We start from the raw sequence: 21,546 nt of genomic DNA, 5'->3' as shown, positions 1-21,546 counted from the left end.
TGGATCCACAGACTCAGACGGGCTGTAATGGACAGGCTAGAGGGAAGCCACTCACCAGGCAGGATTGCCAGAACCCTGAAACCCTTTAACCCCTATACAGGGATTTGGAATTACACAGGGCCCTGGAGATCACTACCTGTGGAAGGCTGCAGTCCGATGAGAGTAGTCGTCAGGCAGGATCAAACCAGGAATAGCAGAACAGGGACAGAATCGGCAGGCAAAGACGTAATCAGAAACAAGCAGAGGTCAAAACCGGATGGGGCAGCGAGGTACAAAAACAGCAGGCAGGAGGGTAGTCAGGAAGCAAGCGGAAATCAGCACACAGGAATCACAGGACGAAACAGGAGCCAGAATTCTCAGAACTATCTCTTACAGAGGTCAGCAGACAGGAGGGGCATTAAAAAGGGTGTGGTGTCTTCCCATTGGTTGTAGCTGAATGATGGTAACTTCAGCTGGAAGACACACGCAACAATCTGCCAGTGGTACCGCAGGTCCCAGGGAAACCCAGCCTAGTGGATGAGCGGAGCTTACGCCCACCAGAGCCACTGACACTGTCTCCTCTCCCATCACCAGCACTATCCACAGCAGGAACACGGCGTCACCTGACGATCGGAGTAGAAGTCGATGGAGCGGACTCCGGTGGTGACGTAACAATACTCTACCCTTAGATATCACCAGTAGTAGCAAATCATAATTGATACATTTCATGTTGTAGCCAATCAACAAGTCAACTAAAAATCCACATAATTATAAAAACCGTGAATTTCCTGGAACCTATTTATTCTGAAAATGCAGTTAGCAAAGCCAAATGCAATAAAAATATCTGTGAAATCTTCTTTGCAGGTGACTCAATTGTGTCCTAATTAGCAGCATTAATTGTGCATTGTTATGATTACGGTTGTCATTTTTAGACAGCTGCACACCTTGTACCGCGGATGACAGTCTTTCCTTGTTATGAACGCTCTGTGTAGTTACCTGTTGCTGGAACGCTGAACCTGACAGATAAGATTAAAAATAAGTATTTTGACAGAAGATATCGAACAGAGGGCACGATTCATCCCTGGTATCATTCACCTGCACCCTTTAGTGGCCAATTTGTTGCGTCATCCAATAACCTGAACTTTTCCAAAATAACTCTCCATGTGACAGTATAATTGTTTCATTACAAATTTATATTGTTTTCTTAACTTGTTCTATTTATTTGTAAATAAATATTTGTAAACAAATATTCCCAAGTTTTGAAACATTTCAGAAAAATTAAGGTCTATTTTATTGCCCATGCTGGATAAAGTGACATTGTTTGCGATACTTTTCCTGTTTGCTGTTCCGACCCTCGAGTACACAAGTTCATGTTTTTTTCCTTAAGTGTTCTTAAGTGTTATTGCATGTGGTATGGACGTAAATGGAAAGATACATTGTGGGTGTATAATTATTGATCATTACAGTCGCTAAATGTATAATTGGGCAACCTCATTGCACCTTGAAGAAGTTTATGAAAGAAACGCAGTATATACAGTACAAGGCACCAAAGGGGTCCAAATAAGCAAATAAGGTAGAAGGCGTATACAAGACCATATCGCAGTGAAAGTAAGCTTTATTAAATCTCAAGGTATATAAATATACTAGCTGTACTACTTGGCTTTGCCCGGGTTAATAACTGTTAACAAAATAGAATGTATTAACATTCCCAGGATAGAATGTATAAATAGAATGTATTAACGTCTGGGATAGTAACTGTCTTTCTGTTTCTCTCCCATTCTCTGTCTGTCTCCCCCTCTGTATATATCTCTCTGTCTCTCTCTCTATCTCTGTCTGTCTGTCTCTTTCCCTGTCTGTCTCAATCTCTTTCCCTGTCTGTCTATCTATCTCTTTCCCTGGCTGTCTATCTATCTCTGTCACTTTCCCTGTCTGTCTCTTTCCCTCTCTTTCCCTGTCTGTCTCTTTCCCTCTTTCCATCTGTCTCTTTCCCTGTGTCTGTCTCTTTGTCTGTCTCTTTACCTGTCTTTGTCTGTCTCTTACCCTGTCTGTCTCTTTCCTTTTCTTTCCCTGTCTGTTTCCCTGTGTCTGTGTCTGTCTCTGTCTGTCTGTCTTTTTCCCTGTCAGTCTGTCTCTTTGTCTGTGTCTGTCTCTTTGTCTGTCTCTTACCCTGTCTATGTCTGTTTCTTACCCTGTCTGTGTCTGCCTCTTTCCCTGTCTGTCTCTTTCCCTTGCTGCATTGTGACACGCCAACATTCCATATAAGGGCGTGGCTGCGCATTCTTCTGAAGTTCTGGCTGCACTGTGGCTCCCAGCTCCATTCGCTTTAATGGAGGCAGGTTTTTTGGCGAATAACTGTAAAGTGCGTGGTTAAAATTTCCCCTCAAAACATAGCCTATAATGCTCTCGGGGTCCAGAAGTGTGAGTGTGCAAAATTTTGTGGCTTTAGCTGCGACGGTGCAGATACCAATCCCGGACATACACACATAAAAACATACATACATACACACATAAAAACATACATACATACATACATACACACACACATACATACACACACACATACACACATTCAGCTTTATATAAGAGATAAAAATATTTTTTTTAAAAAGAGAGGGAATATAAACAAAACATGCAAAAATTCATCTTATAATAAATATGCACAAAGGCTCATCTCCAAGATTGTTTGCAATAAAGGTAAAGCATAAACTAAGTTAGAACATCAAATGGTTGTAGGTGCAGCAAGACATAACTAGTCACATATATAATAGCCAAAACTGTCCACAATAGCATATATTTTACATCACAAAAAAATTGTATATAATGGCTTCATCAGGGCTTTTTATACCCCTGAAGAAGCCATCAAACATGGCGAAACACACAGGACACTGGCTTTCTCCCATTTACTCCAATTTGATTACAACGATGCTGCAGCTCCATGGTCACTCACCGATCCACAGTCAACTTCTACCCTTTTTAGAGGAGTTCACACTGGCACTGATTTACCCTAAGTCTGCAGGATAGCTTGAATTACTTTGCAACTTCATTGGGGCTGCTCATCCACCATCTGGATGATTCTGCATTGCAATCTTTCATCAATTTTTCTATGCGCTCCACGTCCAGGGAGATTAGCTACAGTTCCATGGGGTGTACACTTCTGGATTATGTTGCACAACGTGGACAAAGGAACATCAAGATCTCTGGAGATGGACTCATAATTTTGAAGGTTGTTGATATTTTTCAGCAATTTTGGTTCTCAAGTCCTCAGCCAATTCTCTTCCACTCTTTTTGTTCTACATACGTAGTGTGGCACACACTAACACACAATGCAAATAAAGAGTCAATGTCTTCCCTTTTTAGGGGAGAGCAAGCTGACACTGATGTACCCTGAGCCTGCAGGACAGCTTAAATGACTTTGGAATTTGTTTAGGGCTGCTTATCCACCATCCGGATGAATCTGCGGTGCAATCTTTCATCAATTTTTATTTGCCGTCCAGGAAAATTAGCTACTGTGCCATGGGTTGTACACTTCTTGATTTTGCTGCATACCGTGGACAAAGGAACATCAAGATCTCTGGAAATGGACTCAATCTTAAGGTTGTTGATATTTTTCAACAATTTTGGTTCTCCTCTTTCTGTTCTTTAGTGTGGCACACATAGACACACAAGGCAAAGACTGAGTCAACGTCTCTCCTTTTTAGGGGAGTTCACTCTGGCACTTATGTACCCTGAGTCTGCAGGACGGCTTGCATTACTTTGGAACTTGATTGAGGTCTGACGAATCTGCATTGCAATCTTTCATAAATTGTTCTCTGCTATCCATGTCCGGTATGGATTGCATAGACGAATATAGATTGAAATGCATGGCGTACCCATTATAAATCTCACATTCCACATCTGTATACATAACACAAATCTGAATATTTCTATAACACCAATATGATGCATTCAGCTTCACTCCACACTGCATATAATTATAGTAATGTGTCTGTACCATACATCTATACTATACACCTACGCACACAGTATACACCACCTCGGCTCTCTTGTACACCCTGAGATACATCAACCTCTCCACCCCCACCTTCTTACGGAAACAGCTCATATATTGCGACAACAGACAGATAAATGACACATTTACCCACAATGCTGTTTGTGTGACCTTTTAAAAGGTATAAAATAAATCATTAAGCCTATAAAGAGCATGTCCCTTCAAAACAGGAAGGAAAAAAGCAAAAGAAAATGCTTTTTAAGATGTAGATATCTTCCACCCCTCTTACCTGCAGATACATCTCATGTGTCAGGTTCTCACCACTTGGTCCTTGGTCAAGAATGACTTGTAGTGGGTAGAAAAAATAAATCATGTTAACTAGAACAAAATAGAGTTAGTCAAAGGGAAAATCAAACGATTTTGTAGAAAAGGTGCTTTTAAAGACCACAGCGTGTTCCATATATGAGCTTTTAAGCTGCATCAACAATGGAATGCACAAGTGGTCCTAAGAACGGATGTCTCCTTCCTTGTGCCAAGAGGACGAGAACGGTAAAGGCTGCTTTACACGCAGCGACATCGATGGCGATGTCGCTGGTGAAAGCACCCGCCCTCATCGGTTGTGCGTCACGGGCAAATCTCTGCCCATGGTTCACAACATCGCTAGGCCCCTTCACACGGACTTACCTGCCTAGCAACGTCGCTGTGGCCAGCGAACTGCCTCCTTTCTAAGGGAGCGGTTCGTGTGGCGTCACAGCGGCGTCACTAAGCAGCCGCCTAATAGAAGCGGAGGGGCGGAGGTGAGCGGCCGTAACATCTCGCCCACCTCCTTCCTTCCTCATTTCCGGCGGCTACAGGTACAATATTGTTCCTCATTCCTGTGGTGTCACACGTAGCGATGTGTGCTGCCGCAGGAACGACGAACAACTTACGTCCTGCAACAGCAACAATATTTGGGATTAGAACGACGTGTCAACGATCAACGATTAGGTGAGTAATTTTGATCGTTAATGGTCGTTCGTGCGTTTCACACGCAACAACGTCGCTAACAAGGCCGGATGTGCGTCACAAATTCCATGACCCCAACGATATCTTGTTAGCGATGTCGTTGCGTGTAAAGCCCCTTAATTAAAGAGCAAGGATTTTGTCTGCAACCCGTACACGCTACACTTTATTGAGTCCACTTAAATTCCAATGGAATCTCATTTTTATATTCCTCGTATACTTTGCTAACGTCTTTTGGTGGTTAAAGTCTTAAAAACTAGAATATGTGAAGGGTATTGACATCCATCACCTCTGATTTCATTACTTGGAGAATGACATTTTTGAGGAACTTCTTAGGTTGTAGTGCCTTTTAGTGAACCAACGTCATAGGTTTTGTAATGTAGACTTAGATTGCCGTAAGAGCATCTCTAAGCTTCTAGCGTGCGGCCTTCCATCTGGAAAAAGCGAAGTAACCTACAGGCTTTTAAAATGGTTTTAACAGTATTGGACTAATGGACTACTATGAAAGGTCGCTCTTTGGTTTCCTGTAAAAATCAAGATAGATTACACCATCTTCACCAAAAGTGTTGGCACCCTTGAAAGTGTTCCAGAAAATGAAGTATTTCTCCCAGAAAAGTATTGCAATTACATATTGTTTGTCATACGCATCTTTGATTCCTATGTGTGTATTGGAACAACACAAAAAATGAGAAAAAAAGACAAATTGGACATAATTTTACACAAAATCTAAAAAGTGGGCCGGACAGAATTGTTGGCATCCTCAAATATTTGGTTGCACACCCTTTGGAGTAAATAACAGCAATCAATCGCTTCCTATAACCATCAACAAGCTTCTAACACCTGTCAGCTGGAATTTTGGACTCTTTTTTTTTACAAACTGCACATACTTGAAAGGCACCTTCCCCCACAAGCAATTTTAAGATCTCTCCACAGGTGTTCAATGGGATTTAGATATTGACCCATTGCTGGTCACATCAGAACTCTCCAGCACTTTTTTTTTATTCCATTTCTGGGGGCTTCTTGAAGTATGCTTGGGGTCAATGTCCTGCTGGAAGACCCATGACCTAGAACACAAACCCAGTTTTCTGACATTGGAAACTACATTGACACTAAAAATATTTGGGTAATGTTCACATTTCATAATGCATTTCACAAAGTCAAAGCAACGGGGCCAGTGGCAGAAAAATAACCATAAAACATCTTTGAGCCTCCACCATATTTGCCTGTAGGTACTGTGTTCTTTTCTTAGTAGGTTTAATTCTATTTTCAGTAAACAGTAGCATGATGTGCTTTGCCAAAAAGCTTTATCTTGGTCTCACCTGTCCACAAGACATTTTCCAAGAAGGATTTTGGCTTTCTCATGTACGTTTTGGCAAACTGCAGTCTAGGTTTTTATGTCTCTGTCTCTGCAGTTTTGTCTTCCTGGGTCTCCTGTCATAGTGTTTCATTTCATTCAAATGTGGATGGATAGATTGCACTAACATTAATGTACCCTGAGTCTGCAGGACAGCTTGAACTTGTTTGGCACTTCATTAGAGCTTATCCACCATCTGGACTATCCTGCATTGCAATCTTTGATCAATTTTTCTCTACCGTTCACATCCAGGGAGATTAGCTACAAGACCATGAGTTGTAAACTTCTTGATTATGTTGCACAACATGGACAAAGAGACATCAAGATCTCTGGAGATGTACTCATAACCTTGAGGTTGTTGATATTTTTCAACAATTTTGGTTCTCAAGTCCTCAGTTCTCTTTCTGTTCTCCATGCTTAGTGTAGTACACAAAGACACAATGCAAAGACTGAGTCAACTTCTCCCATTTTTATCTGGTTTCAGGTGTTATTTTGTATATGCCCACACCTGATATTTGCCACAGGTGAGTTTGAATGAGCATCACATGCTTGAAACAAAGTTGTTTACCCACAATTTTGTAAAGGTGTCAACAATTAACAATTTTGTTCTACCCATTTTTGAAGACTTGTGTGAAATTATGTCCAACTTGACTTTTTTTCTCTCAGTTTTTTTTGTGTTGTTCCAATATCCATAAAGGAAATAAACAAGAAAAAGAAAGATTCTAACAGGATAGAAAGATAGATAGATAGATAGAGGGATAGATAGATAGATAGAGGGATAGATAGATAGATAGATAGATAGATAGAGGGATAGATAGAGGGATAGATAGATAGATATATAGATAGATAGATAGAGGGATAGATATATAGATAGATAGATAGATAGATAGAGGGGTAGATAGATAGATAGATAGAGGGATAGATAGATAGATAGATAGATAGATAGATAGATAGATAGATAGATAGATAGATAGAGGGGTAGATAGATAGATAGCTAGATAGAGGGATAGATAGATAGATAGATAGATAGATAGACAGATAGATAGATAGATAGATAGATAGATAGATAGATAGATAGATAGAGGGATAGATAGAGGGATAGATAGATAGATAGATAGATATATAGATAGATAGATAGATAGATAGATAGATAGATAGATAGAGGGATAGATATATAGATAGATAGATAGAGGGATAGATAGATAGATAGAGGGATAGATAGATAGATAGAGGGATAGATAGAGGGATAGATAGAGGGATAGATAGATAGATAGATAGATAGATAGATAGATAGAGGGATAGATAGATAGATAGATAGATAGATAGAGGGATAGATAGATAGATGGATAGATAGAGGGATAGATAGATAGATAGATATATATATAGATAGATAGAGGGATAGAGGGATAGATAGATAGATAGATAGATAGATAGATAGATAGATAGAGGGATAGATAGATAGAGGGATAGATAGATAGATAGATAGATAGATAGATAGATAGATAGATAGATAGATAGATAGATAGATAGATAGATAGAGGGATAGATGGATAGAGGGATAGATGGATAGATAGATAGAGGGATAGATAGATAGATAGATAGATAGATAGATAGATAGATAGATAGATAGATAGATAGATAGATAGTTTCTGGAAAAAAAACCCCAAAACCTCTGCAAGTCTGAGCCAAGAATTCTGGATAACATTTTTATCAACCTTTTTGATTATGGTAATGTATCACTAAAATGTGTATTTTTCTATGACTTTCAATATTGTTTTGATTTCAGATCATCCAGACCGTCAGCGCCATTGATAAGGATGACCCAAGAAATGGACACTACTTCTTTTACAGTCTTCTACCAGAAATGGCCAATAATCCGAATTTCACGATCAAAAACAACGAAGGTAACACTATGAAAGATTTTATTGTCAATTGTATGATTAATGTCTTAATCATACGGTTAAATTAATGCTGAGAAAGATTGAATTGATTCCTTTGGTGAAAATGTAAGAAGAGAAAATAAACATTGGACACAATTTTAGTATTAAGTTAGAGGCTGAGACATCGGGTGTTTCAGCTGATTGCTAGCATAGCTTCTGGTAGTGACCATCAGTGGTCCAGAAATTGCAGTGTGATACCAAAAAACAGTGTGGATTCTCCAGCTTATGTATTCGTATAATTTCAAGACTTTTCTTAAACTATTGAGATTTTATCTCACTAGTCAGAAGGTCAACGCTATGGAGAGCAACCACATTGGTGGTTCAAAATTTCGAAGCATTGCCGTATGTAAAGATTGGAGAATTTATTCATTTTTTTTGCAACACTCTTCATGCAAATTCAGCAATCTAATGGCCAACTGTGGCCACCATTTTGCTAAACCATAGGGAGTTAAGCAAAAAGTTTAAAAGGATAAAAATTCACTTCACCGCTCACCTGTCCCACTGTCTCTAGAGCTTGCAATCGAGTCCTCTACACCTCTTCTTCTAGGATAGGCTAGCCTTTATTCTACTCTTGCGACTCTGATGCCAATTCACCAGATTTCCATTATTGGACCACTTTTAGAAGGTATTAGGCAAAAGTCCACTCAATGTTTTTGTGTTTTTTCCCAGGAAATTAGATTATTGGAGAAGCTATTTTCTGTATTTTCTGCAAGTTTAATGTCCCTTATTGAGCACTGGGTTGTCTTCAGACCACAGAGCAAAATAATTATCATAGATAAAAAATTTTAAAAAATCTTATACTCAACTCACGGCTTACATCTTTTGCCTATCCGCTAGTGACCTCCATTAGTCCGATTCTTGTCACCTTCGCATCGGCGGTGCTAAAATCACTGGTGCCTTAGCTACTAGACCAAGGCTTCCCAGTTCGCTAGCCTCAAGAGGGTTTCTGCGTTGTGGAGCACGCTAAGACATTATGAATGGCAACCATTTAAAAATATTTTTAGCATTTTGATGGCCTGATATCCTTAGTCACTAGGCCAAGGCTTGACGGTTTGCTAGGCCCGGGAGGGTTTTTGTGCATAGAAGGTGGAGCACGCTGTCACAATATGAGCTGCAACCATTGCGCAGAACACTCCTGAACCTTGCAAACCCAAAAGCTACAGTCTAGTCACAGAGGCCCTGGAGATTTAAGCCAGACACCGATGATCGAAACATGCGGCAAGGTCCAGACTGGTAGAGGTGAGTAGAAGAGTAGCATGTAGAGAGTTGAGTGTAAGGTTTTTAAAGTATTTTTTAGCATTTTGATGGCCATCTTTGGTTCAGAAAAAAAATGTTGTAGCCACACAGAAAGTTTTGTAAAATTAAAGTAAAATTCAGTTACTCCCAAATTGATTCACTCAGTTCTGGTCCTAACTTTTGCAGTCCGGAAACATCCCACAAGACTCAATGTTTTGGAAATGCTCTGATCTATACATAAAGCCATGACAATATGTTATGTGTGTATATTCATATGTTACTTCAATTATATCATCATTTGGTCAGCATTTTGCCTCACACTGTTTCCTTGCAGTGCTGGTGGTCTTGGATTGAAATATCTGCAAGGAGTTTGTATGTTCTCCCAATCTTTCTGTGGTTTTCCTCTGAGCGTGCCACTCCAAAGACATACTGAGAAACAGTTATGACAATTACTGTAAATAGAGAATTGTAGAATATATTTGTACTATGTAAGTTACCAAATACTAACCATTTTGCGACATGCGCCGTACATGTGCAGTACAATTTGGAAGCTGGAGTAGCGGGCTCATGGCGTGTGCTCGCCCCAAACTTGGGAGGTAATGGTTGAGTATTATAGCCTGCTAGCAATCGTGGGTAATGCTTGGCTCCAACCACTGTTGTTAACCTGTTAAATACCATTGTCAAACTTTAACACGTGCCACACACCATTTTAAGCTCACACCGGCTCACCCGTAATGTGATCGCAGGTCAAAGATGGGTTGCTATTACAGCAGGAGATCTGCTGAAGACTTCCATGTTTATCATAGCAGCGCTCCTTTTAAAATTACCTGTGGCCAAGTTTCAAAGAAGACTTTCATTTTCACTGTATACAGCGATGCTGTGGTATTGCTGTATATAGCATAAGTGATCAGATGATCACAGCTTCAAGTTCCCTAACCGGACTATTAAAATTGTAAAAAAGTCAAAAAAATAAAACAATAAAAAAATGTAAAAGTTCTTTTGCCTCATTAAAATAAAAAATACACATATGCCACGTTCAGAAACGTCTGATCTAAACAAAATATAAAAATAATTACCAGTAAACCCTATAACCCAAAAAAACTTCAAGAAGTACAAAATTATATTTTGTTGGACTCTCTGCAATACCATAAAAAAAGTTGTAACAATCTATCAAAAAAAATCTATTTCAAAATGGTATTATTAAAAGTGTAGTCTTGCCCCATAAAAAAATAAGTGGAGAGCAAAAAAAAAAAAAAAAATACCACGGTATCGGCCGCGCGGCTCAGAAGAAGGTAGTGATACCTGACCAGACCTGAGGAAGGGGGAGGATGTACCCCCGTAACGCGTAGTGGCATATTAATCCTTAATAAATCTTCATCAATAATCTTATCACTACCTTCTTCTGAGCAGCGCGGCCGATACCGTGGTATTTTTTTTTTTTTGCTCTCCACTAAATTATCTCCCTCTGGGAGCTCACGGGGCTGCTGCAGCCAGATCAGGATCCTGCGATCCATTTGATGTGTATGCAAGGGGCTGGTAAATCACTGCTACCGGGATCACGGGACCATCCGTCTCGGAGGAAGATCTGCTGTCAGACGCCGGTCTGGCGGCTTCACTCTACACGTGGAAGTTCCGATCGTGTGAGCAGATTCCTGCGGGTCATAGAGGACGGGATCCCCGCTGATGAGGAGCGGTGAACCAGGATTCCCCTTCAGCATCATACAGTGTTGTACCTGCTGTACAACACTATCAGGTGAGTGTGTATCTCACACCACTTAAATCTTGTGCTTTTAAGGTTCCACACAGGAGCGCCCTCTCCTTTTTCATTTCATCCCATAAAAAAATAAGACATTGGCCAAAAAAAAACTTTACAGGTTTTGGCATTGGCGGCACAACCCTTCAAAATTTGTTGACAAACTTCTGATTTTTCCTCTCATCAAAATGATAAAAACTGGACATGTTTGTTATTGCCGTAATCAGACTGATGAGGAGAATCATATTGCGAGGTCATTTTTACAACAAAATGTACACCATAAGAACATTGCTTAAAAAAAAATCAGTGTTTGCTTTCTTCACAATTCCTCCCCATTTGGAATTCTTTGCCTTTTTCCAGTAGACTAAATGGTAAAATTTGTGATGTCATTCAAAAATACAACCCTTATATGTCTTTGTTGACAGAAAAATAAACAAGTTATGGCTCTGGAAAGAAACAGAGGGAATAACAAAAATTGAAAAATGGACATTGGCCCCGTCGTGAAGGGGTTAAAAGAGATTTAAGAAAAATGCATAGAAATCAGCACCATGGAGAGCATCAATATTAGTATTCCAGAAAGAGTAACGTCTTACCAATAACCAATAGTCTCCAACCTGTATTTTTCGTTTTAGAAGATGCATTGGATTATAAGACGTACCCCAAATTTAGAGGAACAAAATAGGAATAAAAAATTTTTAATGTTAAAATGAGGGTCAATTTTATAATCCTAGTGCTTCTTATAAATCTCACCACAGGGGGACGGTGGTGGTGGAACGGCTCAAAAGGGTCACAGAAAGCAAGGTCGATTATGCTGCTCAGGAGGGTCAGTAATATCGTGGTGGCAGTCACCATTGATCGTCCGGCGTGATGTGAGCTCCATTGATCTCCTGGCAGGCTGCAGGCTCCATTGAACTGTGGGCTCCATTGAACTGGCGGCGGTTGATGTCATCGACTTCAAGAAAATTGCCGCAGAGACGACGCATGTGAAGATTGGCCTCTGCTGCCTTTTTCATGAAGTCCATTGCGTACCGCTGGCAGTTCAATGGAGCCCGTAGCCCAACGGCAACTCAATGGTGCCCGTTGTTGCCGTGACACCCCCAAACCCATAGTATCACCCACTCTCTGTTCTGTAACCCTCCTGAGCCACTCTACTGCAGTGACACCCCCTCCTCTGTGCCCTCTGTATTGCCGACCTTGCCTCCTGTGATCCCGCTCCACCACCACTGCACCAGTAAGCCAAATCTGGATTATAAGACACACCCCCATTTTCCCCCCAGTTTTGGGGGAAACAAAGTGCGTCTTATAAGCCGGAAAATTCGGTAATTGTGAAAGTACAACTCCTAGAATGCCTCACAGGTTGGAAAAAGTAACAATAAAATATTCGAGCTTCATCGACACCATGTAACCCCAGGTAATGTCTTCTGTACATGGTATTTTCCGACATCATGCAGAAAGTATCACAGGACATGTATACCAGACAAGGTTGGGTAACTGCTATATACTCGGAAAGGTCACCTTAAAGTTTTAGAGTGTTCAAAGTATTGTCTAAAGTTCATTTTCTTTGATAGGAATAGGCTGGTAATTATATAGACAATTATCTAAAGTTCAGATTTTTCAAGACGAAAAGTCAAAGAGCGGCTTTCACCATAACATTAAGCTTTAAACAATTAGCTTTAGTAATGCACCTCGGTGCTAATTGCCTTAATAGCAACTTTAGCACAATGCCAACATTTTCCGTGCTCGGAATTACGGCATTTGAAATATAAAAAAAAATCCATCTGTTATTTGTATAATTTACATTCGACATATTAACATTTACATGGGAAAAAGCAGCAAAAGTATTTTATATCTCATTACAGTTTTTTCACAGTTATTTTCATTAAAATTTAATGCCCTTAATACTATTTTACCGCATGTGCCTTTCATAATCGAACATAAATGTTAACGCTTGCAACTTATTCTGTAAAGCAATTCTCAGATCTGTGCATTTTAGAAGAGTTGCCAAATGTCTGGAATTTGTAGAACCACGAAGAATATAATATGTTGTACTTATGTAAGTATTCATACCGCGTGAACTTTTCCACATTTCTTTACGTTACACTCTCAGACTTATCGTATTTTCCCAATTGTAAGACGTTTATTTTTCGCCCAAAACTGGGGGTAAAATGGAGGTGCATCTTACAATACGGAGATGACTTATTGGAGCGGCGTTGGTGGAGCGAGGTTATCGAAGGCAGGGTCGGCGGTTCTTAGGGTGTCACGGCAGCGGGCTTCTGATCTAACTGCGGGCTGTATTGAATCACCTGCAGTTGACGCAATGAATTTCAAGAAAATGGCTGTGAAGGTGGCGCATGCGCAGATTGACGCGATGGACTTAAAAAAATGGCCGTGTTTGCAGGGCTAGGTATCCGGATTGGTGACGGGTAGAAACGCCCCACATAGGGACACTAGGGAGCTCAGGAAAAAGCTTGAGTTGAGTCCACGAGTTGACCCTTCATCCCTCGCCTTAGCAGAAGGACCCACCATTGTAAAAGTGCCCCCGTTGACCCCCGTTTATTTTTTGTTATGTAGTGGGCCAGACATCCGTGGGTCTGAGTTCAGCTGTCGCGCAGTACTTTCAGACACTTCCTACTCTGAGTGTGACACATAGTTTGTCTGCTGTAACTGTAAAGAACCCTTTCCCATTTAGCTGTCCCATTTAGCTTTCCTCCACACTGGATGACTTTCGTCTAATTCTGTGTAAGGTTTTTGGAACAAATGAATTATGTGCCAGTCCCTTGTATTGAATACTGAAATATCACAGACCTTTTACATCTTGGCGTGCCATTTCATCACTTTATGTTACACCACATGTATGGGATGTCCGGAACAATGTAGATGATGGAGCACGTAAGTTCAGATGAATGAAATACGGTATATGATAAGCAAATGTTCAATCCCACCTACATACTGATTACATTTTATACATTTTTTTAGAACTATTTTTTTTCATACGTTTTATAGTGTTATTAATAGGGATGATCGAATACTTCAAATATATGGCTTCGTGAATATTTGCCAAATAGGTTGCTGCTATTCGACTATTCGCGGATAATCGATGCGCAATGTAAGTCTATGGGAAACCCGAATAACAACTATTTGGAACTATTTGGGCTTCCCATAGCCTTATATTGTGCATAGAATATTCGCATAGCGGCGACCTATTCGTCAGATATTCACGAAGCCGAATATTTGAGGTATTCGATCATCCCTACTTAATAATAATTTTTCTACTTTGCTAAATTAGTTGACCTGTGTATATATATATATATATATATATATATATATATATATATATATATATATATATATGACCTATACTGTGTTGCCTGACTATTTGTGCAATTTTGGTGATAGTCACCTTTACCAGCTGTACATTGGCACCTCGATAATCCATAACGTCATCCCCAAAAGACCAATTTTGTTGTTTGTCAACAGTAGAATTAAACTTGTTGGTGGAAATTGAAGTCCAACGTGTTAAATATCCACTGTCGGTGACGAGTTTATGTTTAATATGAGGATCGGAGTGTAAAGTGAAAGGTTCAAGATACAGCTAAAAGGTCAATAGGTAATAAAGAAGAGATATGACCTTTCATAAAAATTATGCCATCAAGACGAGAAACGGAGAGGTCGTTTACCGCTCAAAATTGTGCAATTGTTTTGTATCTATTGGTGATAAAACTATTACAGCATTTTAAATATCTTCTGTAAATATTATACAGTATATTATATATTCTTCTTATATGGTCAACAAGAACTATCTTCATACAGTTCATTGCCATAAATACGGAGTTGTTTACCAACTGCTTTCATGCCGGCATCCTTGATAAGTCCTAAGCGATGGCTACCTATTCACAAGTACAATACGGCCATTTTGAATTTCTAGTTAATGATTACTATACAATCCTAGGTGACCACTGACAATCACTGACGGTTAGCAAAGTTGGACCCGAATTCTATCAAGAAGGGTTTATTTTTATGAAGACCCAGTTTGTTTTGATTAAACACTATATTGTGAATTCAAAGTAAGTAAAGTCCTTTTTCTCTCAAGTATTGTCACAAGTGTACTTAGGTGAACCCAGGCATAGTGCTAACATATCGTGGCCATCAGGAATCTATATTGGAAGTCTATCTTCAAGAAACCCTTTAAGATATTAGATGCAACAGTTATAGTTCATATTAGCTTGTTTTTCTCTAAGTTTCCCAGACACCTGGAGTTATAGTTCTAGTGAGAAAGTACAGTGCATAATTATAGTATCACTCAGTACCACATAGTTTTCTTATCAATGTTTACTGAGAATGTTCGCATGTTTATAGTATGGTAAAACATCTGAAACCAGCAGCTTTTTAGCACATCTCATTCAGTGATGCATTTTTCCAGTGTAGATTGACATCTGAAGAGTTAGGCACTCAGAAGAGGGATACTATATTGGACAAATGGAACCTATGAGAGTTTGTGTAACATTTGGTTGCGCAAGCAATTTGTTTTCAAGTGAGATATAGACTGGTGAAGATTACAGCGAACTGAGAAGGTGTAATGCTAACATATTTGTGGCCATCAGGAATCTATATTGAAAGTCTGTCTTTAAGAAACCCTTTAACATATTAGAATGCCACAGTTATACTTCATATTATCTTGTTTTTCTGTAAGTTTCCCAGACACCTGGAATTCTAGTTCTAGTGAGAAAATACAGTACATGTTTATAGTATCACTCAGTACCACATAGTTTTCTTATCAATGTTTACTGAGAATGTGCGCGTGTTTATAGTATGGGAAAACATCTGAAACCAGGAGCTTTTTAGCACGTCTCATCCGGTGACGCATTTGTCCGGTGTAGATTGACATCTGAAGAGTTGGTCACTCAGAAGAGGGATACTATTTTGGACAAATGGAACTTATGAGAGTTTGTGTAACATTTGATTACGCAAGCAATTTGTTTTCAAATGAGATATAGACTGGTGGAGATTACAGCGAAGTCAGAAGCCTGTTTACCTGTGTAGGGGACGCCTGTGACACCACAGTGTGGATCCCAGGAGTTTCTCTGTCTCCGCTGTTTTGCTTCTCACAGCTGATGTTTCTGGGAAGATGATGTCTGTAGTTCCTAGTCAAGTTTCTTCTTATGTAGAGTGCAATGTAAGTACTTTACCTTTGTGATTTATATAAAGCAAACGTGTACGCAATATCACACTATTTCCTATATTCTGTAATCATTTAATCATTGTAAAAAAAATTAATCACCTTCTTTAAAGCCATATCCGATCCCTTTAAATACTTGGCAAAAACCCAAGGAAGTGTATACTGGTCCTAAGGCTTAGGCCTCTGCACTCACCCTAACCCTGAAAGTACCCTTAATGGTAGGGAGGTCCAGGTCACCACCCAAGACACTATTTCCTGTCCTTGTCCCTGATGTTATGACCCCCTCCATAACCCACCACCCAAGGGGAATGGGCAAGAACAGGAGTTAACACCCCAGCAACAAATATGGACAGAAAGGAGTAACAACAACAAAACATACTTGTACACACAGCAACCACACACTAGGGAGCCACAAAAGGTGCACAAAGTGAGACAACATGAAAGGGAGAATAAACAGACTACTGTGGAACTTCCAAAACAGAACAAACACACCTGAGAAGGCTGCAGCCAACAGAACAACTGATATAGTCAATAACAGCTCCTTCCACCTCCTGGCCAAGCTTCCTAATGACAGAAAATATCCAGCACCTTCTGGTTGATGTAGAGGGTATTTATAGAACCCGGGTGTAATCACCACCCCAAACACCTGACCAGGAGTCAGGAGCTGCTGGAATTAACCCTCTCCTCCCCAAAGGAGAGGGAATTAATTTACTTTGCAGAGTCCCACAATACAAAGTGAGACTCTGACCCAAAACATGTCACCAAACTTTGCAACAGGGGAAAGTCTGTGACATGTATTTAATTGAATTTCACAATAACATAAAATTTAAAAAAATATATAATAATACATAAAAAAATATAATAAAATATAAGAAGTGCAGTTTTCTTTAATAATTTGTACTGGATGAAGATAAAGGACTAGATGAAGGTCAATGAAATACAGTAACATCTTTAATGTCACACATATATTGCCTAATAGTCAATGCCAGATTCTAAAACTTTATTTTCATGGTTGACGTGACGCAATTTCAACAAAATACATTAACCTTTCATTTGCTATTATGGATGATATTCGTTTCCTTGTGAAACAATTTGTGATGAATCTTTTCTTTTCATGAGTAGTTTGTAACATTTTATTCTTAAGGACAATGAAGTATTTTTTGACCTTGACTAAATTGTGTGAATCCTGTCTGTGCATTGTGTATTTATTTCTGAATTTATAAGCATATTTTTAGTGATTTGGTAAATTTCTCAGAATTACCACGTGACATTCCATAGAATTCACACTTGACATTTCACAAAATTCCTACTTGACATTCCACAAAATTCCTACTTGAAATTCCACATAATTCCTACTTGACATTCCACAGAATTCCTACTTGACATTCCACATAATTCCTACTTGACATTCCACAGGATTCCTAGTTGAAATTCCACAGAATTCCCACTTGACATTTCACAAAATTACTACTTGACATTCCACAGAATTCCTCCTTGACATTCCACAGAATACCTACTTGACATTCCACATAATTCCTACTTGACATTCCACAGAATTCCTACTTGACATTCCACAGAATCAGAATACCTAGTTGAAATTCCACAAAATTCGCACTTGACATTCCACAAAATTTCTACTTGACATTCCCCAGAATTCCTACTTGACATTCCACAGAATTCCCACTTGACATTCCCCAGAATTCCTACTTGACATTCCACAGAATTCCCACTTGACATTCCACAGAATTCCCACTTGACATTGCACAGAATTCCCTCTTGAAATTTCCGCAGAATTCCTAGTTGACATTCCATTGAATTCCTACTTGATATGATAGGATCAATGATAAATGTATGATAGCTGGAGCAATAGTTTTCATGCTTGACCCCCACTCCACTCATAATCTATTCTAAGCCATGGGGTCCTCAACAATATGTTTATTATGCTTTAAGTACTCGCTAGACCTGTCACGGTGTGACTGCAGGACAGCAAGAGACTATGGGCTCCTACTCTGTCCCTCAAGCTATAGGGACTCTAGCCTATCCCTGTACCAAGGATTACCCCTGATGGGGGGGACAGCTGGTTTTTGTACTTTGCTATGCTCCAAAATAATACTAATATGATTTCCCCTCCACACCTCGCTACCCGGGAAAGTAAATAGCTGAAGTGCAAAGGGAAACATAGAAAAGGCTAACGGGAATACAGAAACACAATCTCACCAAACTCACACAAGGGACCAAAAAGAGAAAAACCTGTAAGGTAAAGAAACTACACCAAGCAGCAATATGGAAGGAAAGAAATAAACCAAGTCGCACCAAGCAACCCAAGAGACAACCACCTGTTACATCTGACAGACTTCACCTCTTCAAACCAGGATAGAAAAGCTATAGCTGGCATTACCTGAACAGTCCAGCCAACCTATATAGGAGCAGAGCTAATATAACTGGTTATCCCACAGCATGTGACTAAAGGAGTTAATCATGCACGGCCAGCAGAATATTAACTCTTACTAACCCGCTGGAGAGCAACTAGCAGTTGTGTCAACTCCCGAGTCTCCCTGTTCTGATCTCAACCGTCAGTGAATTTCACAGGAAGCGTGCAAGAATCTGAGGATTCCTCAGACTTTTACACTGCCATGACAGTTGAAGATGTGACAAAAGCATTAAAAATGGAGTTCTTAGAAAAACCCTCAATGTTATACTTATCTCAAGCCTCACGTGTCTTGGGACCGTAACTCCCCATTTGGTCATCCAATTGCTCCCGCACTATTGTTCAGGTCTTTTTTTCCCTGTTGACTCTTTGGTGCCTCTGGCACTGACTAGATCTCAAATAATGTAATAATTTCACAACATCATAAGACAACTCTAGTTAGTGCCGGAGTCAATCAAGAATAAACAGATTACTAGAGCCATAGAGGACGGAGTGAGCCACCGGATGACCAGGCCAGCTGCCATTTTGATTGATTCAAGTGTATTGAAATGAAAAAAAAAATCAGGTTCTGTAAAATTAAATTTTTGTGAAATTTAAATTTTATTCAATATTACTCAATTCTATATTTGTTATTACTCAATTGAATTTGCTCATCTCTAATGGCACATAGCTGTGTCAGCCAAATTGGTGTTCTGTCAACAGGAAACAAACTTTTTCGGCACCGTTAAGGCTGCTTTACACACAGCGACATTGCTAGCGATGTCTCTCGTGAAAACACCCGCCCCCGTCGTTTGTGCATCACGGGCAAATCTTTGCCCGTGGCGAACAATATTGCTAGGCTCCGTCACACGGACTTACCTTCCCAGCGACGTTGCTGTGGGCAGCGAACCACATCTTTTCTAAGGGGACGGTTCGTTCGGCACATGGCAGGTGTCCAATAGAAGCGGAGGGGCGGAGAGCAGCCACATTATCGACACGCCCACCTCATTGCCGGAGGACGCAGGTAAGCTGTAGTTCATCGTTCCCGGGGTGTCACACGTAGCGATGTGTGCTGCCTCAGGAACGACAAACAACCTACGTCCAGAACGACCAACGAGATTTTGAAAATGAACGACGTGTCAACGATCAACCGTAAGGTGAGTATTTTTGATCATTAACACTCACTCAGAGCTGTTACACGCAATGACTTTGCTAACGACGCCAGATGTATGTCACGAATTCCGTGACCCCAAAGACATATTGTTAGATATGTCGTTGCGTCTAAAGCCCCCTTTAGTCTAACCATAGCTCAATCTTTGTAACACTCTTGCTTAAAATATGATTACTTTCTTGGTAATTATTCACAACATTGGTTGTCAGGATGATTGCTGACCTCAAATGTCTATTGAAGATACAAGCCGAGAACTATCTCACCACATGGAAAATACTAACCCCTTTTTGACAAGACGGAAAAATTGTAAATGGCATCGCTATGCAAAAATTGCTTTTATATCCCATAGATGAAACCTTTTGTTTTCCTAAACACATCCCTTGATCATTTATTAATAAAATCTGCATAATTAGGGTTTTAACGACAACAGAATTAGAAGAGAGACTGAAATAAAATTCCATCTGGAAACACTAATATTTTAAGGCGCTGCTTAAATAAGCGAGATTCGTATCTGCCCTACTTTTTCTATTACCTGCCATTAAAGGAAACTTTCAGCGCATAATTACTCTTTTAACCAAGAACAAGCACTCAGTGCGCTCATATTGTAGCCACACAGTTTAAGAGGTTTTCCATTACTTGGATAACCCCTTCTCATTTCCCATGTTGGCCTAGTTAAAATAAAAAGACTCACCTCTGTTGCCGGAGCCGTTCATATGAGGTTCTTATGTCACACCCAATCCCCACCAGCTTTATTGTCCTCACCGTCAAATTCATAAGTAGTCAACAGGAAGTGAGTGACCAGCTGATGATTGTACGAAGGCATGAAGCCATCAGTGACTGAGCTCAGGGACTCACTGAACGTAACAACCAGCAGCATAGGTGAGTAAAAGGTTTTTTTATTTTAACATCGGGAAAGAGAAGGGGTTGTCTGAGTAGCGGAGAACCGCTTTAAGTTTACATTCCCACCTACTTGTTTTCCATCTATCTCCACTAGAGATGAGTGAACCTGATTTTCGATGTTCTGTTTTTGGCCCGAACACAAACTTTACCAAAAAACATTGGAGTGCGTATGGTTTACGTGTGCTGACAAATTGTGCAAGCATCGTTGTGATCGGGTATGCTCGTTGCTCAGCCAAGTGCAAGTTGCTTGCAGTGTTTGAACGGCTCGCACTAGGTGTATCAACAGTGTGATTGGATATAGTGGGCACGAAAAAAAATGGAAAACACCTGCCCACCCTCCCCAGGAAATGTTCTGCTTATGGCTGGCTGTATGTACATTTCCTGAACTTAAGTGCTCTCGGAAACACAAAGGAACCAATATGCAACATTTCAAAAATGCAAAAGTCAAATTGAACATTACAATGGTTCTCTCACTGTTTTTTGCATCACGCAGTAAAACCTTTGTTATATCTAGTTATTCTAAGTTTCCTGTGTGTGTATTTTTTTTTTGCCAGACCTGCTTTTGTCATACTCATTGTACTTTATTTTTACCCTTGCAATATATTAAGAGGATAAAACCTTGATGAGAGTGCTTCTTAAA

The 21,546-nt window shown here is 39.8% G+C and overlaps 1 protein-coding gene across 1 annotated transcript in view; it reads left to right on the top strand.

Moving 5' to 3' along the window:
• The window catches only part of LOC142254676 (cadherin-8), a 592,012-nt gene that overhangs the window by 538,663 nt on the left and 31,803 nt on the right, over positions 1–21,546 (top strand). The window contains exon 10 of the mRNA XM_075325863.1: positions 8,110–8,227. Coding sequence (XP_075181978.1) covers positions 8,110–8,227 — 118 coding nt within the window. The remainder of the gene's footprint in view (positions 1–8,109; positions 8,228–21,546) is intronic.

This window comes from Anomaloglossus baeobatrachus, chromosome 10 (assembly GCF_048569485.1).
Source record: "Anomaloglossus baeobatrachus isolate aAnoBae1 chromosome 10, aAnoBae1.hap1, whole genome shotgun sequence".
Lineage (NCBI taxonomy): Eukaryota > Metazoa > Chordata > Amphibia > Anura > Aromobatidae > Anomaloglossus > Anomaloglossus baeobatrachus.
This window is presented reverse-complemented; position numbering and strand designations above follow the sequence as displayed.